The sequence below is a fragment of the Stegostoma tigrinum genome, chromosome 5 (genome assembly GCF_030684315.1).
Source record: "Stegostoma tigrinum isolate sSteTig4 chromosome 5, sSteTig4.hap1, whole genome shotgun sequence".
NCBI classification, from domain to species: Eukaryota; Metazoa; Chordata; class Chondrichthyes; order Orectolobiformes; family Stegostomatidae; genus Stegostoma; species Stegostoma tigrinum.
In genome coordinates, this window is record NC_081358.1 from 8,087,303 (window position 1) to 8,106,155 (window position 18,853).

Consider the following 18,853-nt stretch of genomic DNA (forward strand, 5'->3'; position numbering starts at 1 on the left):
GGACAACCTTTCAAGGTGGGCATCCTTGGAAGAGGCTTCACAGTTGGGTTATAAGTCACTCAAAGATACCAAGAACTGCAAATGCAGTGTGCAACCGGAGGAACACAGCAGGTGAGGCAGAATCAGCAGAGTAGGAAAGTGAAGAAGGGTCCTGACCCGAAACATCGACTTTCCTACTCCTCTGATGCTGCCTGACCTGTGTTCCTCCAGCTCCATACTGTGTTGTTTTGAATTAACTATTTCAAAATTATACTTTCAAAATAATCAGAAGCAGTCTTGGATCAAAAACCGAAAATGCAAGATCTTTTTGAATTTCAAAGAAGTGAATGGTTTGAACAGTACATTCAATTCATAAATGATTCCAAGCTATTGGATGGCTGGGGAAATTACAATCTCTGCAAATAGATTAGTAGAACTAAGAAACAAGTATTTTAACTAAGAACAGTTCTTGCTATTTTGCCTTCAAGGAACATCAAGTTGGAGATCACTAGGCTTTTGAAAATGAACATTTGTTAGCCACTAAACTGTTATGAATTAGTTGAATGACTACATACTGCAATTAATGCGAAGAACACCAAGTTTCAGTCTTGATTTTTTAATGCAATTATACCTTAATTTACCACAAGATTTACAAGGCCCTGATTAAACAGAACAGTATTTAGGAGATAACAAATTAGAGAGAGTATAAGCAAATAAGACCATAAAGTATTACACAAAGACAGCTATACAAGCACAATCTGCTTTATATTTATGCAATATTTCAGACCCATTCCCAAAACTGGATTAGAGGTAAAAGAGATATTTCTAATAAGCAGTCTGTACTAAAGATGTTTATGCAAAAAAAATCAGATTTTGCTAAGTTACTCCTAGTGTTTGCCATTCTGAAAATAGTTGCATTTAGTGCAATCTTAAGAGTTTAAGAGTACATCTTAATTAGCATTTACCTCAATAATATTTCAGAGTATGCAGTAGATTAAGTACGAGGTACTTTGAAAAATTAACCAATATAAGAATCTTAAACACAATGCATCTTATTGCTGGTAGAATTGCTGCGGAGGGTAAGGGTATCCTGGCTGCTGAGGTGGCTGAGGGCTTTGGAAAGGTGGCTGTCCAGGAGGCTGGTACATGTATGGCATGTTGTACTGACCATAAGCGTACTGATTATATGCCATTGGCATTGGGTAGTACCTGAAAAATGAAACATGCAACATAAGAACAAGAATCAATTACGTTCAATTAAGCTCAACGTTCTTTTCTATGTCAATGCAAAGTCATATCAGCAGAGTTGGTCACCTCCAAATATGCTGCTCTGAACTCTGACCAAAGCACACTTATGAAGGTATCATGTAAAAATGTGACTTAACTACCGATGTAGACAAAATCAGAATAAAATTATATTAAATTAACTCAAAATGTCAGAATTTACTTTTGTCATTGATTCAAAGAGTAAAATCTTGAATAACTAAAAAGGTTTAAGTTTTTAAAAGAAGAAATTCTTCACTACTACTTTTCTGTGCATTTTTGCTGGCTTCTGTTGCTGTATGTTAGTATCTGTTAGCATTGTTACAACTTAGTTCATATTGCTAAACAGCCTTTATGCCCAAATACAGGTCAAGAACAGCTCTAAGCAATTTGATGAGAGAGGAGGGAAGAGCAAAATGAGAAGTTAAGGAACAAGATTAATCACACTTTGTTGTAGATTTCCAAATCGTGTGTTTTGAAAGCAGGAATAGATAAAACTTCATTAGTTAGTGCAATATTCAAATTTCACTTCATCTGCTGACTTCATTTCATTTCAACTGTACATTTCCAATCCAACATCTGATTAAGCATTATTACACAAAAAAGATTCAGCAAAAAATCTCAAATATTGATTTACATTGTAATTACTGGATCTCTTATTGTCATACTCTTCCATCCATACCTGGTATAGCCTTGATGTGACTTCAGATTCATATTAATGATGCTGATTCCTAACCTCCCTCTGAAGTGTCCTAGCAAGCCACTCAGTTCAAAAGCAATTTGGGATTGTTAACCAATGCTGAATTTGCCAGTGATGGCCACATCGATGAAAGAAAAAAAACTGGATTCCTTTGGCCTACAAGATGCTTCTTTTGACAAAGTACATTACCTTGTGAACACATTATAAGTGCAGGGTGGCAGGGCAGCACGGTGGCTCAGTGGTTAGTACTGCTGCCTCTCAGCGTCAGGGACCCAGGTTTGATTCCACCCTCGGGCAACTGTGTGTGGAGTTTGCACATTCTCCCCGTGTCTGTGTGGGTTTCCTCTGGGTGCTCCGGTTTCCTCCCACAGTCCAAAGATGTGCAGGATAGGTGGGATTGGCCATGTTAAGTTACCCATACTATTCAAGGATGTGTAGATTTGGTGGGTTATAGCAGGATGGGTCTGGATGGGATAATCTGAGGATCAGTGCGGGCTGGCTGGGCCAAGGTGAAGGGTGTTTCCACACTGTAGGGATTCTATGATTACAATAAATGTGATCCACAGAACATTAAGTGATTTAGGATGGCCAGGGGCTAGAAAGCTGGATGCGATTATTATAAAATGACACTCACAAATCAGAAGTCAGTTTTGTATAAAGATTAAATTTAATTAACTTCTCCCTTCATTTATAATTGGTATAAATACCATTCGTGAGATGATGTAGGACCAGAACTCTCCATAGATAGACCCCAATTTCAGTCATCCTCAAGAAGGCCCATTGAAATTGGAGGCAAAGATTATACTAAACATTTACTGACGCACACCAATGTGCTTCTTATCCAATTCAATATCTATGATGTTGTAAAAGCTGTTGAAACACAAGCATCTGGGTGGAATGCTCTTTGGAGGGTGAGTGAGACTCAGAGCTGAATGGCCTCTTTCTGAAATGCAGGGATTCTACGCTGTTCAGCAAAATTTGCTTTTCTCATTTCTGATGTATCATTTTACGTGCACTTGTTTAAAATTCAGATCCTGTCATTTCAATTTTCCTCTTGCATCAGACATCGCCCCTGTTGGATTCCCATGCAATTGCAGGCACATACTTGTCTACATGGTAGACTGGTTGGTGAGATTAGATCACATGGGATACAGGGAGAATCAGATAAATGGATACAAAACTGGCTGCACAGTAGGAGACTGGTGGTGGCAGAGGGTGATTATTCAGACTGGAGGCCTATGACCATGGTGTGCCGCAAAAAAAAATACTGGGTCAACAGTTGCTCGTCATTTATTTAAACTATTTGGATGTGAATATAGGAGGGACGGTTAGTAAATGTGCATATGATACCAAAATTGATGGTATAGTGGACAGTGAAGAATGTAGTCTTCAAGTACAATAGGATCTTGATTAACTGGGCTAGTCAGACAAAGAATGGCAGTTCGGAGTTTAATTTCGATAAATGCCAGATATTGCATTTTGTTAACAGATCAAGGTATGTCTTACACAGATACTGACAGGGCCCTGGGGAATGTTGCTGAACAGAGGGGTGCAAGTGCATAGTTCCTTGAAAATGGCTTCACAGGTAGACAGGGTGGTGAAAGCAATGGATGGCGTGCTTGCCATCAGTCAGAACAGAGTACAGGAGTTGGAACGTCATGTTGAGAGTTTATAAGCTATTGGTGAGGCAACATTGGGAGAACTGCATACAATTCTGGGCATCTTGCAAAAGGATGTTGCTAAACTGGAAAGTATGCAGAAAAGAGTTACAAGGATGTTCGCAAGGCTGAAGGGCTTGGGTTATAAGGAGAGGTGGGATAAGCTGGGACATTTTTCCCTGGAGTGAAGGAGGCTGAGGGGTGGCCTTACAGAGGTTTGAAAAATCATGAGGGGCAGAGACAAGGTGAATTGGCAATGTCTTTTCTCCAGGATAGGGGAGTCAAAAATTAGAGGGCATAGGTTTAAGGGGAGATGGGAAAGTTTTAAATTAAACCTCAGGGGCAACTTTTTCCACAGTGTGGTGTAAATATGGAACAAGCTGCCAGGTGAAGTAGCAGACAGGAGTATAATTACAAAATTTAAAAGATATTTGGACAGATACCTGGATAGGAAACGTTTAGAGGGTTATGAGCCAAATATACATAAATGGGACCAGTTCAATTTAGGAAACTTGGTCAGGATGAGATGAGGGGTCTATTTCCGTGCTGCATCACTTGGAATATCAAATGAACAGACTGCAAATGGTTAGATAAAATGTTACATGACCTCACAATAAAACAGTTTAAGTTTCCAAATTAAAATTCTGTCTAATTCTTTTTTGGGTAGCAAAATGTCAGAATATACATCAATCAAATGATGCAGGGAAACCAAAGACACACTCATACAAATTAAGTAGCATTTATTCATCAAAACTTTGCAACCAGCTCTTAACCCTTAAGCATATTTGGCAATAATAGTTTTGCACCAGAATAGAGATGCTTCTAAATCCAAATCCAGCAATTTCAAGTAGCTCAGAAAGCATATTAATTGCCATAAATTGGAATTGTTCGAACTTCACATGCAGACACCAAGTTGCCTACTTTTCTTTCACCAAGAATTAGGAACAGCATTTCAAGAAAAGTCAAGAATTAAACTAAAACAAAAAATTTCTACTTTTTCCTATTGTGTAATTATTTCATTCTAAACAAACAATGGTTTGCACTTAGATTGACAATATAAAACTCAGTCAAGACCTACCCAGGAAATCCTTGATAGGTAGGATATGGAGGTCCCTGGGCCTGTGACAGCACACCACTGCCCCCAACAGATGCCGGCATAGAAGCAACTGGAGCAGGAGCAGGGGCAGGGGCATTTGTTTTAGGAGTTGCAGCTGACGAAGCAGGTGTAAAACTGGATCCAACGGATGGAGGTGGGGGTCGTGCAGGAGGTTGAGGTTTAGGTTGCTGTAAACAAAAAGAGGGCTTAAAAATGAGATTGAAGAAAAATAAAGCTAATTTATAATACAACTTGCTGCTAACCAAATAAAATGCACTTAAATACAAATTCAAAAAGAATATTGCCAGTAAACCACAATTCTAACAATGTTCACCAACAATTATTTTCCATAAACATATCTACACCACCACCCATGATAAAGTTAGCTCCAGCAGTGTGATCCAACTCTGTTACAATGAATTATTTCAGGAGCCTAATTTCACAGGTACCTGATGTAATTTGGAGAGATAAGGCATTCATAATTCTTTTACTATTAGTCATTGAATAATTGTTGCTCTGTTTGGCAATAATTTAAGAAGCTTACATTGCACTGTTTATGCATGCAAATCAAACAGCTACAATATCAACATGACTTTTGGTATAAAAGCATCGACACGAAAGTAGCAAAGTTGGACACTCGTATGCATTCTCATATTTCAAAGCTTTCCTTTGTGGGCTATCTACTACAAAATCAAACCTGTTAACACCATGCACACAGGAGAATGGTTAGACCAAATGGACCAAAAAAAATTGCAGTACTTGACATTAATTATTGGGTACTTTTGTTGTGTTTGTGGAGTAATAATGTATTAGAGCTCACAGAACAGTCTCATTGAACTTGTATTAAGCGGTTTTCAAGCCTGGAAAATGAATCCTATATGAATTGCACTTTACAGTGTGGGAGAACTTCCAGTTTTAAAATCTACACTGCAGCAACATCCCCTCCCCATTTCATGACACCACCCCAAAGTGGAATGGAACCTGAACCAGATGACAAAGAGAAGGGAAATACCAAGCGAGGGAAGGTGTTTGTTGATGCTAGAAGACAGCAAACAGACTGGGAATAGAATATTGAGATAGGAAATGTTGGATGATTAGGTGCTTGTACTGAGGGAGAAACACAGATTGTAAATAAAAAGGTTTCATGGTGAAGACTTAGAGGTTAATGAGAAAGGAATGAGAAAGGATAACTTTCAAAGGATATCAAAAGGATAATTTTTTGGAAGATAAATAAAGGGAAACCTGTACATGTAAGATATTTGACTTCCTAAAGGCATTTAATAAGGTAGCACACATCAGGCTACTTAATCAGTCCAGTGTGTGAGGTAGTATGTTAGCAAGGATAGAGAAACTTTGACAATTAGCAGAGTTAGGATAAGGGAAGGATTTTCAGATGGCAGCTAGTGGAGTGGCACTATTAAGTTTGAGAATGACACAAAAAGTAATTGGGAAGATGAGTGGTGACAATGACAAAGAATCTACATGTTGGTGAAAACTTGACAGTTGAAATAGAAATGTGGGATATTGTGTCGTTATGCATTTTGGTACAAAGACGAGGCGTTGAATATTATATAAATGGGAAAAGATGGCAGATAGCTGTACACAGAAGGCATCTGGGGGTCCACGTACATAAATGACAAAAAAAATTCAGCAGGTACTAGCAAAGCTAAATGGAATGTTGGCGTTCATTCCCAAGGGAATGGGGTGTACAATAGGAAAATCTTGCTCTCCAATCACTTCTGATACAGGAAGCCAGATTTGGTGATTGATGGCTAAACAATTTATGTAGCAAATCTCCTCCATTTAAACCTGCATGAATGGGACAGATTAATGGAGGAGTATCCATGAAAGAAAATAAATAAAAATGGCAAGATTTGTTGATAGAGGGGACTGGACACTACAGGAGGAGTGACAGAAAATTAAGAGATGGAAATAATATACAAACAGGTAAAACAGAAGTTGCAGAGGCTATTTGGTGACAGTTCTTCAATTGAAGTGACCTACTCTGATGTTATTCCTTTTCATACAGCTTTCCACACACTCATATTTCAAAAAGCTTAAAATAACCTTAATTCTTTCTTTTGGGGTTTCAATTCTCTGATCTAAGCAAGGACATCAAGAACTTGATGTCTTAGTTGTTCCTCAATACTCCTGCTAGATTTGCACAGTAGAATTCAATTATCACAGTTTCTTTTTTTGTTTAGAGATAATGGGAACTGCAGATGCTGGAGAATCCAAGACAACGAAGTGTGGAGCTGAATGAACACAGCAGGCCAAGCAGCATCTAAGATGCTGCTTGGCCTGCTGTGTTCATCCAGCTCCACACTTAGTTGTCTCTCTTCTTTATTTGTTTTGTTACTTTGAAGCCACTGATACTGGTACTGATGCTGTCAGCAACAAGACTGGAATTTTCAAACCTGGCATGCTAATAGCAATTACTCAAGACTCACATGTCAAGAGACACATGAATTCTCTTGTTGGTATCATAGGCTTTAAATCCAAAAATAGTAAATCCTTTTCCAAGCCCAGTTTAGAAGTGGGGTCATGATTCTGCCTGAACTCTTGTACTATCACACACACAACAAAATGTTATTGAAACATTAAAAATAAACTATGAAGTAAAAGCTAACTACATTTTCACAACCATCAGTGGATGAAGATGCAGCATGTTCAGGAGGTTGAAGTTTGGATGGCTGGAAAGAAGAACAACTTTGAATGTGACTAAAGAGAATATTACAAGACTTGGATATCATAAAACTTAGTAATTTCATGAGATTCTGCTGTCAATGCACAGTGTTGCTAGACATGATCATGAGTCAGACATTGCTTCAATACTGATTCCATGCAGCTCGAATGGACTGCAGGAAATTATCCTGGTGTCATCATACATAAAAATATATGCAAATAAAATAAAAAGTTAAATTTCAAAAAAGACATACACATTAATAAAATTGTTGTGCTGGGGTACTCAATTTTTCTTTTTAAGTATCCGTCCATCCGTGCACTCAAATTTGTTTTAAAAAATCTTTCAAATATTGAGATTGCAGTCAGAAAACACTTCAGAATTTTATTCATGGGAGAAATATTTAGTTTTCACAAAAGGTTGTTAATTAATTTGAAGCTACTGTTTAAAAATAAATCACCAAATAAACTCACTAAGGAACAAAAGGAATTTGAGTGGCTCACAATAATTAGTTCTCTAAACAAGTTCCATGGCAACCAACGAAATTGTTCATGTTGGAATTTCTACAGATCCACAAGCTATAAAATTGGCCTCAATGTTTGCTCTAAGCTGAGCAGAGTCCAGTCCACCCGACTTGTAAAGCCTCCAAAATATGAGCAAGTGAAACTAACAGTTTATAGAGAAACACAAGTAGTATTTGCCACTAACAGGATGTTGCTATCAAGCCAAAAATACTCTGCCAACCACAATGTATTTTACCAATGTCAGGTTTCTGGGCCATATGTCCCAATGACTGACTGGATAGATCATTCTAAACTGCATGCCTCTTTAGTTGTTCACAGACATTAATTGCAAAATCAAGAACATAGAATCAAACCCAGTGTTGGAACCGAAGTTCAAAAGCACTTACTCAATGCCAAATCTGTGAAGAGATAAATTACAAGCAACTATTATATAACATTACATATTTATATAATGATTTAGAAGAGATTTTAGGAGATATGATTATTAAATTTGTGGACGACACCAAGATTAGCAAACAGTGAAGGAGATTATCTGGGAGTGCAGTGAAATTGTGATCAACTGGGCCAGTGGGCTGAAGGATGGCACATGGAATTTAATTTAGATAAGTGCAAGATGTATCATTTTGGTAAGGTAAATCAGGGCAGGATTTACACAGACAATGGCAGGGCCCTGGTAAATGTTACAGGTTCTTAGTACCTTGAAAATGGAGTTACAGCTAGGTGGTGAAGGCAGCTTTCAGCATGCTTGTTTCATTGGGCACAGCACTGAGTATAGGAGTTGGGATGTCTTGTTGCAGCCGTACAAGACGGTGGTGTGGCAACATTTGGAGTACTGTGTGCAGTTTTGGTTGCCCTATTATAGAAAGGATACTGTTAAACTAGAAAAAGTGCAGAAAGGATTTGCTAGGGTGTTACCTGGGCTGGAAGGTTTGAGTTATAAAGGAGAAGTTGGGTAGGCTGGGACTTTTCTCCCTACAGCATTTAGAGATTGAGGGTTGATCGTTTAGAGGCCTATAAAATAATAAGAAGCACACTTAAGCAACATAGATGACAGCTTTTCTTGATAGTAGGGGAGTCTAAAACAAGAGAGCATAGGTTGAAGGGAGAGATACAAAAACGTCTGGTGGCAACTTTAAAAAAAATACACACAGAGGTTGGTGAGTGCCTGGTACGGGCTGCCCAAGGTAGTGGTGGAAGCGAGTACAATTTTGTAATAAGAAAAATTTAGGCATATTGGATGAGATAGGTGTGGAACGACATGGACCAAAAGCAGGCAAATGGGACTAAAGTTGTGAAATGAGCAAGATGGGCAGTCGAAGAGCCTGTTCCCATGGTGTAGACCTCTGTGAATCTCTAATTCAAGATCTCCTGTCAGACTTGTAGTATGCTTCACTTGGGCTTGCTACAGTTGGAGCAACAGCAGGACAAGAGCATTTGTTTTGTTTAATACAGCTGCAAATTAATTTGAGATTTCCCCCCCCCCCCCCAAGATAAATTATGTTAAGGCCCAACAAGCAACCCCAATAAATGACTATGAATTGCTTAAAACTAAATAGAAACTAAGTAATCAGTTTTGAGTAAATTTGAAAAATATAAATTGGGAAAGTTTTAATGATGTGCACACTTGTGACTGTGTGCCCAAACAAAGTTTAAATTTTAGACTCTTCTTAAAGAGGCCTGCAAATGATTGCAATCAACAGAAATTCTGAATGATGAGTATTTCATTCTGAGGCAGCAACTTACTTCGCTGGCATGGTCAGGTTCCAGTGCAATGTCTTTAAATCAATCAGCCAAAACATCCTAGAAATTGAAGTTGCACAGAATTTGGGCTTACAAGTTCCAAAAGCTTCCACAGATTGTGCCGACTTTGGGTCGATTGCTTTGTAGAAAATCAACCTGAGCTGAAGTGTTCAGCTACTTAACTCTTAACTGACATTAATCATAATGATTTTGATCAGTCTACTTACAAATACATTTCTAGGTGCAGGAGTTGGAACAGCTGATGTGGTTCCTCCAACAGAAGCAGCAGTTTGGTATGCAGGTGCTGCTGGAATATTAGGTGCACTGGGTTCTCTGGCTATGCTCTGTTGTAAATCCCTGACACAGAGAACAAAGAAAAAAAGTATGAACCTGAATGTATATGTTTATCTTTTTCATCACAGAGTTCAGTCACATTCACGACTGTGTAAAACCAGATTCAGGTAAAGAGAAAATAAGGGAGTGTAGGTATCTGTGTGGGATGCCTCGAAATCGTGATGTTACCGAATGTTTTAGAGCGACTTCATTCCTTAGATGACAGTGGATAGAATTTGCTGCCAATCCAATTTGCAGTAGGACATCGAGCTTCTGGAATTTGTTCCATCATTCAGTCAAGTCAAGACTGATCCGCATTTTAACTTTGGCACTATAATTGTTTCTATCTTTTCCTACCAAAAAGCAACTGAGTTAGAAACATTAATTGAGCTAGCATGCACTGTTTTGTCCTACATCCATAGACATTCCTCTGTTCATTATTGAATTAATTCAGCATGAAACAATCAGATTTCCTCATCTGAGCTACTCTTAACAATCCCTTAATGACTTTCTCCCAGTTCAGATTTCTCTACATCCTTGACTTCCTGACTGATAGACCACAATCAAATCAGTAAGAATAGGTGACAACAGCTCCTCTACCATAATCTTCAACACTAGTGCCTCGCCAGGCTGTGTACTCAGCCCCCTATTATACTTGTTTTATACACTCACAGCTGTGTTACAAATTCCACCCCAACTCCATTTATAAGTTGGTAACAATACAACTGTTGTAGGTCTGATCTCAAACAACGATGAGACAGACTGCAGGAAAGGGGCAGTGCTTCGCAGCATGGTGTAAAGACAACGTCTCCATCAACGTCTACTAAATGAAGGAACTGGTCATTGACTTCAGGAAGCCGAGCACAGGGCACGCCCCCATCTGCATCAATGGTGTAAAGGTGGAGATGGCCGAGAGCGTCAAGTTCCTGAGTGTAATGATCACTAACAATCTATCTTGATCCACCCACGTCACTGCAACAGCCAAGAAAGCACAATGTCTCCAGTTTCTCAGGAATCTAAAGGAAATTTGGCACATCCCCAAGACTTACTAGCTTTTACAAATGCACCACAGAAAGCATCTGACCCGGATACATCCCAGTGTTGTTACGCAGTTCTTCCCAAGATATAGGGTACCTACATCCAGGACAAAAACCAAACCCTTCACCTCTTGGATAACTTCAACCTCCCTGAACCCCAGCGCTGCATCTTTACTATGGACATTCAATCCCCTCACACACCCAAGGACAGCCTACAGACCCTCAGGTTTTTTTTCCTCTCCAAGAGACCCATCCAGTCCCCACCACCCGTCCCCTCCTCCACCTTGCTGAACTTGTTCTCACTCTCAATAACTTTTCCTTTAATTCTTCTCACTTTCTCCAAATCCAGTGAGTTGCCATGGGCACTCACATGGGCCCCAGCTATGCCTGCCTGTTTGCTGGTTACGTTGACCAGTCCCTCTTCAGTACGTATATTGGTACTGTTCCCCCAACTCTTTCGCTGTTAGGTTGATGACTGCATCAGTGCTGCATCCTGTGCCCAGACCAAACTCGAACAGTTCAACAACTTCTACCCCACCCTCAAACTCACTTGGTCTATCTCAGACACCTCCCTCCTCCTTCTTGACCTGTTTCCATTTCTAGCAACAATTTACATGCCAAAATTTATGATCAACTCAGACTCCCAAAGCTACCTATACAACAACTCCACCCATCCTGTATCCTGCAAAAACTCCATCCCGTTTTCCAATTCCTCTCTGGTCTGACAAGGAGGCGCTCCACTCCCAAGCATTCCAGATATCTGCCTTTTTCAAATAACACTCTTCCCTTCCCCAACCCCATCACCATAATCTAGACTGCCCTCCACCACGCTTCCTCCATTCCCTGCTCCACAGCTCTTAACCACCACCCAGCCTGCAAACATAAAGATTGGATCCCCCTTGTGCTCACTTTCCATCCCACCACCCTCCACATCCAACGTATCATCCTCAATTACTTCTGCCAACTCCAATTAGACCCCACCACCAGGAACATCAGCTACTCCCCCACCTCTCTCTCCTTAGTTTGCACCCACTCCCCACTAACCACTCCAGCCTGTTCAGTACCTTCCCCTGTAACCATAAAATGTGCAAAACCTGCCCACACACCATGCCCCTCGCATCCATCCAGGGCCCTAAACAGCACTTCCATCGGAGACAGAGCTTCTCCTGCATCTCCTCCAACCTGGTCTATTGCCTCCCGATGTAGTCTTCTCTATGTCGGTGAGACCAAACATAGACTAAGTGACTGGCTCGCTGAGCATCCCCACCTGGCTCCTAACAGCCAACCTAACCTGGTCACTGTCAATTTCAACTCCCTGCCCCAATCCCCCTCCAACATGTCTGTCCTTGGCCTCCTCCAGTGTTGCAGCAACTTGGTATGCAAGTTTGAAGACCACCAATTTATCTTCCATCTGGGCACCCTACAGCCCAGAGAGGTCAACCTCAAGTTTTTCAAGTTTTCCAATTTCAAATAACCTTCCCACTCATCCCCTGCATCCCTTTCCAGTCCCAGCTCCTCCCTTCCATTCCACCTTCTGACTCTCCTTTCCAGCAACCAACCGGATTCATCTCCCCCATCAACCAACCAGGTTGCACCTGCCACCAGTCTTCACCTATCACCAGCAGTCCACCTCTATCCCTCCTCCACATCCAGTCCTGAAAAAGGGTAATACCCAAAACATTGCCTGCTCCTTTCTGGCAGATCCTGCCTGGCCTATGTTCTTCCAACCTCCTTTTTGTCTACCTTGGATTCCAGCATCTGCAGTTTTTTTTTCGTCTTCACTCATGACAAGATTCAAGATCAGCTTCTTCCCTGCTGCCTTAAGACTTTTGAACAGACCTCTCAAATGTTAATTCTGATCTCTTTGCACCTTCTCTGTGGCTGTAAAACTATTCTGCACTGTTCTACCACCCTGTTGCACTTTGTATGGCACAATCTGTCTATATAGGACACAAAACAACACTTTTCACTGTATCTTGGTACACGTGACAACATTAAAATCATTGTCCTTTCCTGCAGATTGCAATAACTTGCTGGATCAAATGTTAGGCTATGTCCATAGTTAACTGGTTTCTCACTAACTCCATTATTTAAGGTGAGAAATTCTCTTCTTATTTTCCATTACGGAGAGTGAATTTCTGAAATCAAAACTGCTTTAGATGATTGCAGCTTAAAGAATTGCAATTTTCTGACTTATTTTCTTCAAAACATTGAGTAGAAACCATCAAGTCCTGTGATTTAGCCAGAAAAAAAGTACTAAAAACTAACATAACTGTTATTTTAAACTTCGTGAGCTCCATTGCTTGATACACTAGACACTTCCCTAGGATATTACGTGTAATATTTTCTCTTGTCTGTTACGTATGATTTTCATTTGTAATATTATCCCTAGCTGTTTTTAAAATAGTCCATATTATCCTTGACTACCCATTTCCTTTAAAGTATTAAAAAAAACTATATAGTTATGCACCTTTCTCCGAGTTTCCTATTTGATCAAGGTGTTTACTTTTAAATGTATGTGAAATGCAGGTGTTACTTTAAACTTTAGTCATAAATTTGGTTGCGGCACTTCGACAATGGTTGGAATACTGGAGGAGAGAAATCCATTTGTATACTGCTATGCAGAGTTTCAGGGACAAATAATGCCACTGGTTAGCGCTACAGTCCTTGCAGCACTCTTCATAGATATCACCGAAGACCACAGTGCTTCTAGCAAACTAACACAAGCCTGCATAGCATTGCTTGTAGGAGCACTAAACAAAACACGATGACTCCCTGGGCTGACAATTATAATATGTTTGCAAGGCCGAATGAAACCAGATTACCACACTGCAATAATTAATTACTGAACAGCAAAAATATCACAAGAACAAACAGTACAATAAACAGTAAACATCACCCAAAATGGTCAAGAATACTGCAGACAAACAGAAAACATGCACTTACTTCAGAAGTTCATCTCTTTCGGTTTTACGAGCAAACACAATATCAGTACATTTTGTTTGGAATTTCACGAGAAATTCAGTGATTCCATTGTAAAACTACAAAGGAGATATTTGTATAAATTAGTATGACAATATACTCCAATTTCATCATACCAATGTTATTGCTATGAATTCACTGACAGCTATCCCCTGCTGTAGATATATAAAACCAGAAAAATCCAAAAGGTAAATCAACAGATTCAACTCTAATTACATTCTAGCTATTTCAATGGGAAAAAGGGACAGGGTCTTTATACCAACAGTTCTGTCATTGAATTCTGCAAATGATACTTGTTAAAAGAAAATGCTGGTCCCTTCATTCTGCCATTCATGTCAATGAAGATCCCTCCTTATGCATGATTTCTGATAAAATTGGTACTTTGAATTGATTGAATAGATACTGCCTCAAATTGTTCAGTACTTCAGCATCTGGTATTCAAGTTTAAAGATAATGCGGTGCTTAAGAACGCAACTGAGCGCGTCTGATTCCTCCAGCTCTTTTGACATTCCTTTACTCGACCAACAAATGGTGGTCTTCTGAAAGGCACTGTCACAACTGTACAAATCCACTTTTGTTTGTAGCCATATTTCTTTGAGCCAGTTTTTTTGAAATATGGCACTTTCAATCTTTAAATACCTTTCATAAACATTTACTTTCACTTTTGGATAATTTGGTCGACAAGATAGTCTTACATTTTCCAGCAAAAGTTAAAAAATGAGTCATGGTACAAGATAAATTTTCCACTTAAGGCTGTGTTAAATCGTCCCTGAAAAATTTGAACTGAAAACCTGAAAATATTTTACACATTCAAAGCTGATCGTTTTAAAATTTGCAGTGCAATGTGAGAGGCTTACTGACCATCATAAGAGAATAAAATAGGTGAAATGTTAAGCCAATAACATCAAAAATCTCACCTCTGTTCCTTCTTTCAAGTTATTAACAAGTTCAACAAACTGATCATGGCCCGCTGCTAACTTCTTAAGCATCTCTTCCCTCAGATTAGCATCTGTGTTTGACTGTTTCGACTTCGAAAATTCCTCGTGAGCAGCCTAGACAGAACAGACTCAAGATTCAAGTTATTTGTTCCAAGTTATCGGTCAGAAAATGTCAAATCAGTACCAAACTAAAGAATATTATGAAAACAAAGACAAGCAATTCATTAGTTAAGCACCTGTAAAATAAATATTTATATCGTAATTTGGCTGCTGAGATGACTCGTGGAACTGATTTTCCTTTGCTATAAATAAACTCAAAAATCAGGTGCAATACTATCAATGAGGGAAAGCCTAGCTTATCTCTAACAAATGCATAAAACACTACTTATAACAGTATGAAGTGCTAGGAAAAAAACTGCAAGCTGAACCTGCGCTATTTACTTTTAACAAGTTATTAACAAGCAAATAAAAACAAACAGTCGCTATCAACTAATTCACAGCAAGAATGGAACTGAATCCAGGTCCCTGGCACAGCAATGCGACCCAGGGTACAGAACAGGGTACAAACAGGAACTGCCAATGCTGGAGAATCTGAGATAACACTGTATGAAGCTGGATGAATACAGCAAGCCAAGCCGCATCAGAGGAGCAGGAAAGCTGACGTTTCGGCCCGAAACATCAGCTTTCCTGCTCCTCTGATGCTGCTTGGCCTGCTGTGTTCATCCAGCTTCACACCACGTTATCTCAGATAGAGAACAAGAGGGCAGCAGAGTAAGATGCTCCTGCCAGAACTCCTCTGCTCTGTCTGGTCTTTTCTCCTCTCTTTTTGTCTCCCTTTAGCCCAGAGGCGAATCTTGGAGATGTGGCAGGCATGACCAGAAAATCATGGGTATAATCCAGTGCAGGGGCAGTCAATCCTGGAGCCTATCTTAGACTTGAATACAGAGCAGGGATGGCTGTTGGATTGGGGTCTGGCGTGTGTGGTCAAACCATGTGCACAGACTGCAGTCAGCTGCTGCAATATAATGATTTGGATTGTTTTTAAACCTACTAATGTCAATCCTTTAGCAATGTCTTATTTCTAACTTACTTTTTATTCCTCTTTTGTATCCATATTTGTACCTAGGTACTTGTACCTAAGATGCCACCATAAGAAGCAGTCATTGTAAAAGCTTTTCACTGTACTTCTGCAATGGGGTACAACTGACAAAAAAGGATATTCTAAACTATCAACCGCTGCGCCACCTGGATTCTCTCCTTGGAAAGTCGGTCAACTTAATCTGACACAAGCAATGCAACTCTCAGCCTTTCAAACCAAATTTAAAAGCTCTGGGCCCATTCAATTCAATAACCTGCAGTTAATTTCAATGTACACCATACAGAATACTGACTCTCTTACCCTCACATAATTTAACAATTCTTTCTATTATACAAACAATCAATTTAAGATAATTGGTTGGCCTTGTAGTATGGCTCAATCTCACACGCAAAACCTACTTACATTCACATGCTGGAACTGATTCTCCATAAACAGGAAGAGCCTGTATACTACTTACACCCTTTTCAACCATAGGTAAGGGCTTGGTGTACAGCCATTCCCTGCAGCAGCCCTTATAGCAATATCTTGATCCATCAACTTCAATCTGCCTGGTTTGAATTTATACAAATGCTTGGCATTTGACTATTCCCTGATGTATTCTCCATGGTACTGCCTTGACCAAGCCCCTAAATAATATTTCAGTACCCACTTCTCCAGTATACATAAAGTATGCTCTTTCAGATTTAGTCTTCTGGCGATTTTATCCTGATAACAGCATGCCTCTATTTTCAGTCATATTCAAGCTCTATACAACTAAGTGGCTACTTATGCTGAATCTTAAGAGTCAGTTTGCCATGGTTTGTTCTAAGTAGGAACCAGGAGGTAGGCTATTCATCCTCTTGAACATGTTGCAGGGTTAGAAAATTGGAATAACTGTACAGTTCTTACAGAAAATGGCACAAATTACCTCTTGTATGCTGCAAACTGATTCTGTACCACTATGCAATATTAATTACCTGAATATCAGCAAGCAACTCCTCTTGCTTTTTCAGATTTTGCTGCACTCTCTGAGTGTGACTTCCATAAATTTGATCAAGTTCAGTTACAGAGATAGCTTCCTCATTTAATGCACCATCTTGAGCCAATGCTGTCAGAAACCTGTTTGTCATGTCAAACTGCACCGACTTGATATCATTCTCAAAAGTTTCTCTCTCCTTCTTGACTTCATTTAAAGAAGCAAGAAGTGTTTTCAGAAGCATAACAACCTGATGATCAAGAAAAAGAACTGTTAAAAATAGGTCAGAGAATTCAATATTTTTACTCTTTTTATAAACAAAGCAGCATTGCTTTAGAACAGTAATTTGAAATACATGGGTGAAAAATCTGATGCAAGTTCTATTTCCAGGCATTTAACTTGCCAAGAAAAACAAAAGGATGATGACACTGTCCAACTTTAAAACCTATAACCAAACAACTACAGCTAGTATTTTGTTTTGTAAATATACCATATCTGCACAACCGAATTTGAGTTAAAAATCACATCATAGAACAAGTTCTGTACTAACGGACATGGTAGTCATGTATTTATAGCATCGATTGTCAGGCCAGAGCTAAAGTGTTCAGATTTTACCACTCAACAAACTAGTAGTATATCGGTTTGCACCACAGGATGCAAATCAAATTGTTCATGATCATACTTGAGAAAAGGAACCTACTACTGGGGTGGCAGGGGAGCATGAGTGCTGTAAACACTGATAAAATTAAACAAATTCTAATGTCTTCCACAGCTTCACAGATTAAGATAGGACTACAGTACTACTAACATGAAAGCAACATTTTCCATCACCACCCAAAATCTGGAAACCTCAAAAGATAGCCAGTTAGGGTTCAGATCTACCTGGGTTCAATGTTACATCAATCCTACCAGGAAAAGAATGAAGTTTTAAAATTAATGCCAGTACTCCAGTAGGAATCTCAGAGAGCACCAAATGATGCAAATGCCCAAGAATTAAACGGCCTCCTTAATTCACCGGTGCTTATTGGAATAATAGCTTTTTAACTCAAAATGACAGAAAGCACCTGCAAAGCTTTATCGACACAAGGAATTAGAAGGGCAAAAATGTGACACAAACAGGTTGTGCACTCTATGGGTTAAGTTCCATTTCAGGGTACTTTTTTTTTCAAAACACAGATTGAGAGATAATAACAATTCTTACATTACCTCACTGCCTTGAAGAGATTTGGTAGGATTGCCAGAAGGTATAGCTGCATTCAGCTCAGCTTCAGGTTTACAAAGCAAAGCAATTATTTCACTGTTAGCAGCATAACGTTCTTTGACGACTTTATCTGCTTGGGCAGCTCGATCCAGAGTAGTTCTGAAATTAGCTCCCTCTTTGAAAAGGGAGAAAGAAACAAAATTATTTGAAATTTTCTACACAACATTTTTAAATTGTGTAATGTAAATATCCTGTCGGTCATCTAAAAACAGCTCAATACATTTTTCTCCAATTTGGAAACAAAAGGTCAAGAAACAAAGCCCAGATTGCAGGTAGCCAAAAGAGATTTAAAAGCCAAAACCATGAATATAGAACAATTATGCCAAACCACGTTCAGTTTTAAAAGCTAGCAGTGATTTTCAAATCCTTGCTGGACACTTGCAAGGAGCAAAACAATTGGAGAATTGCTAACATTGTCCCATTATTCAAAACAAAAGGAACAGACTAGGAAATTATAGTCTAGTCAGAATGTATTTTTTAAAAAATACAGAGGGACAGAATATATCTGCACTTGGACAGATAAGGTTTCATCAGGGATAGTCAGTGTATATTTGTTAAGGCAAGTTTTTGTTTGAGAAATTTGATCAATTTTGCTTTGAGGAAGT

General features: G+C 39.2%; 1 protein-coding gene across 6 annotated transcripts in view; it reads right to left on the minus strand.

The window, feature by feature from the left end:
* Positions 1-579: 579 nt before the first annotated feature.
* The window catches only part of pdcd6ip (programmed cell death 6 interacting protein), an 88,925-nt gene continuing 70,651 nt past the window's right edge, over positions 580-18,853 (minus strand). For 3 of the 6 annotated variants that reach the window (XM_048530218.2, XM_048530216.2, XM_048530215.2), the window contains 8 exons: positions 18,194-18,363; positions 16,989-17,237; positions 14,913-15,047; positions 13,960-14,054; positions 9,871-10,000; positions 7,330-7,389; positions 4,679-4,884; positions 580-1,188 (listed from right to left, as the gene is read on the minus strand). In XM_048530218.2, the coding sequence (XP_048386175.1) occupies positions 1,032-1,188; positions 4,679-4,884; positions 7,330-7,389; positions 9,871-10,000; positions 13,960-14,054; positions 14,913-15,047; positions 16,989-17,237; positions 18,194-18,363 (1,202 nt within the window). In that variant the 3' untranslated portion in view covers positions 580-1,031. The remainder of the gene's footprint in view (positions 1,189-4,678; positions 4,885-7,329; positions 7,390-9,870; positions 10,001-13,959; positions 14,055-14,912; positions 15,048-16,988; positions 17,238-18,193; positions 18,364-18,853) is intronic. The other 3 variants (XM_048530220.2, XM_048530219.2, XM_048530217.2) reach the window with 1 other exon arrangement.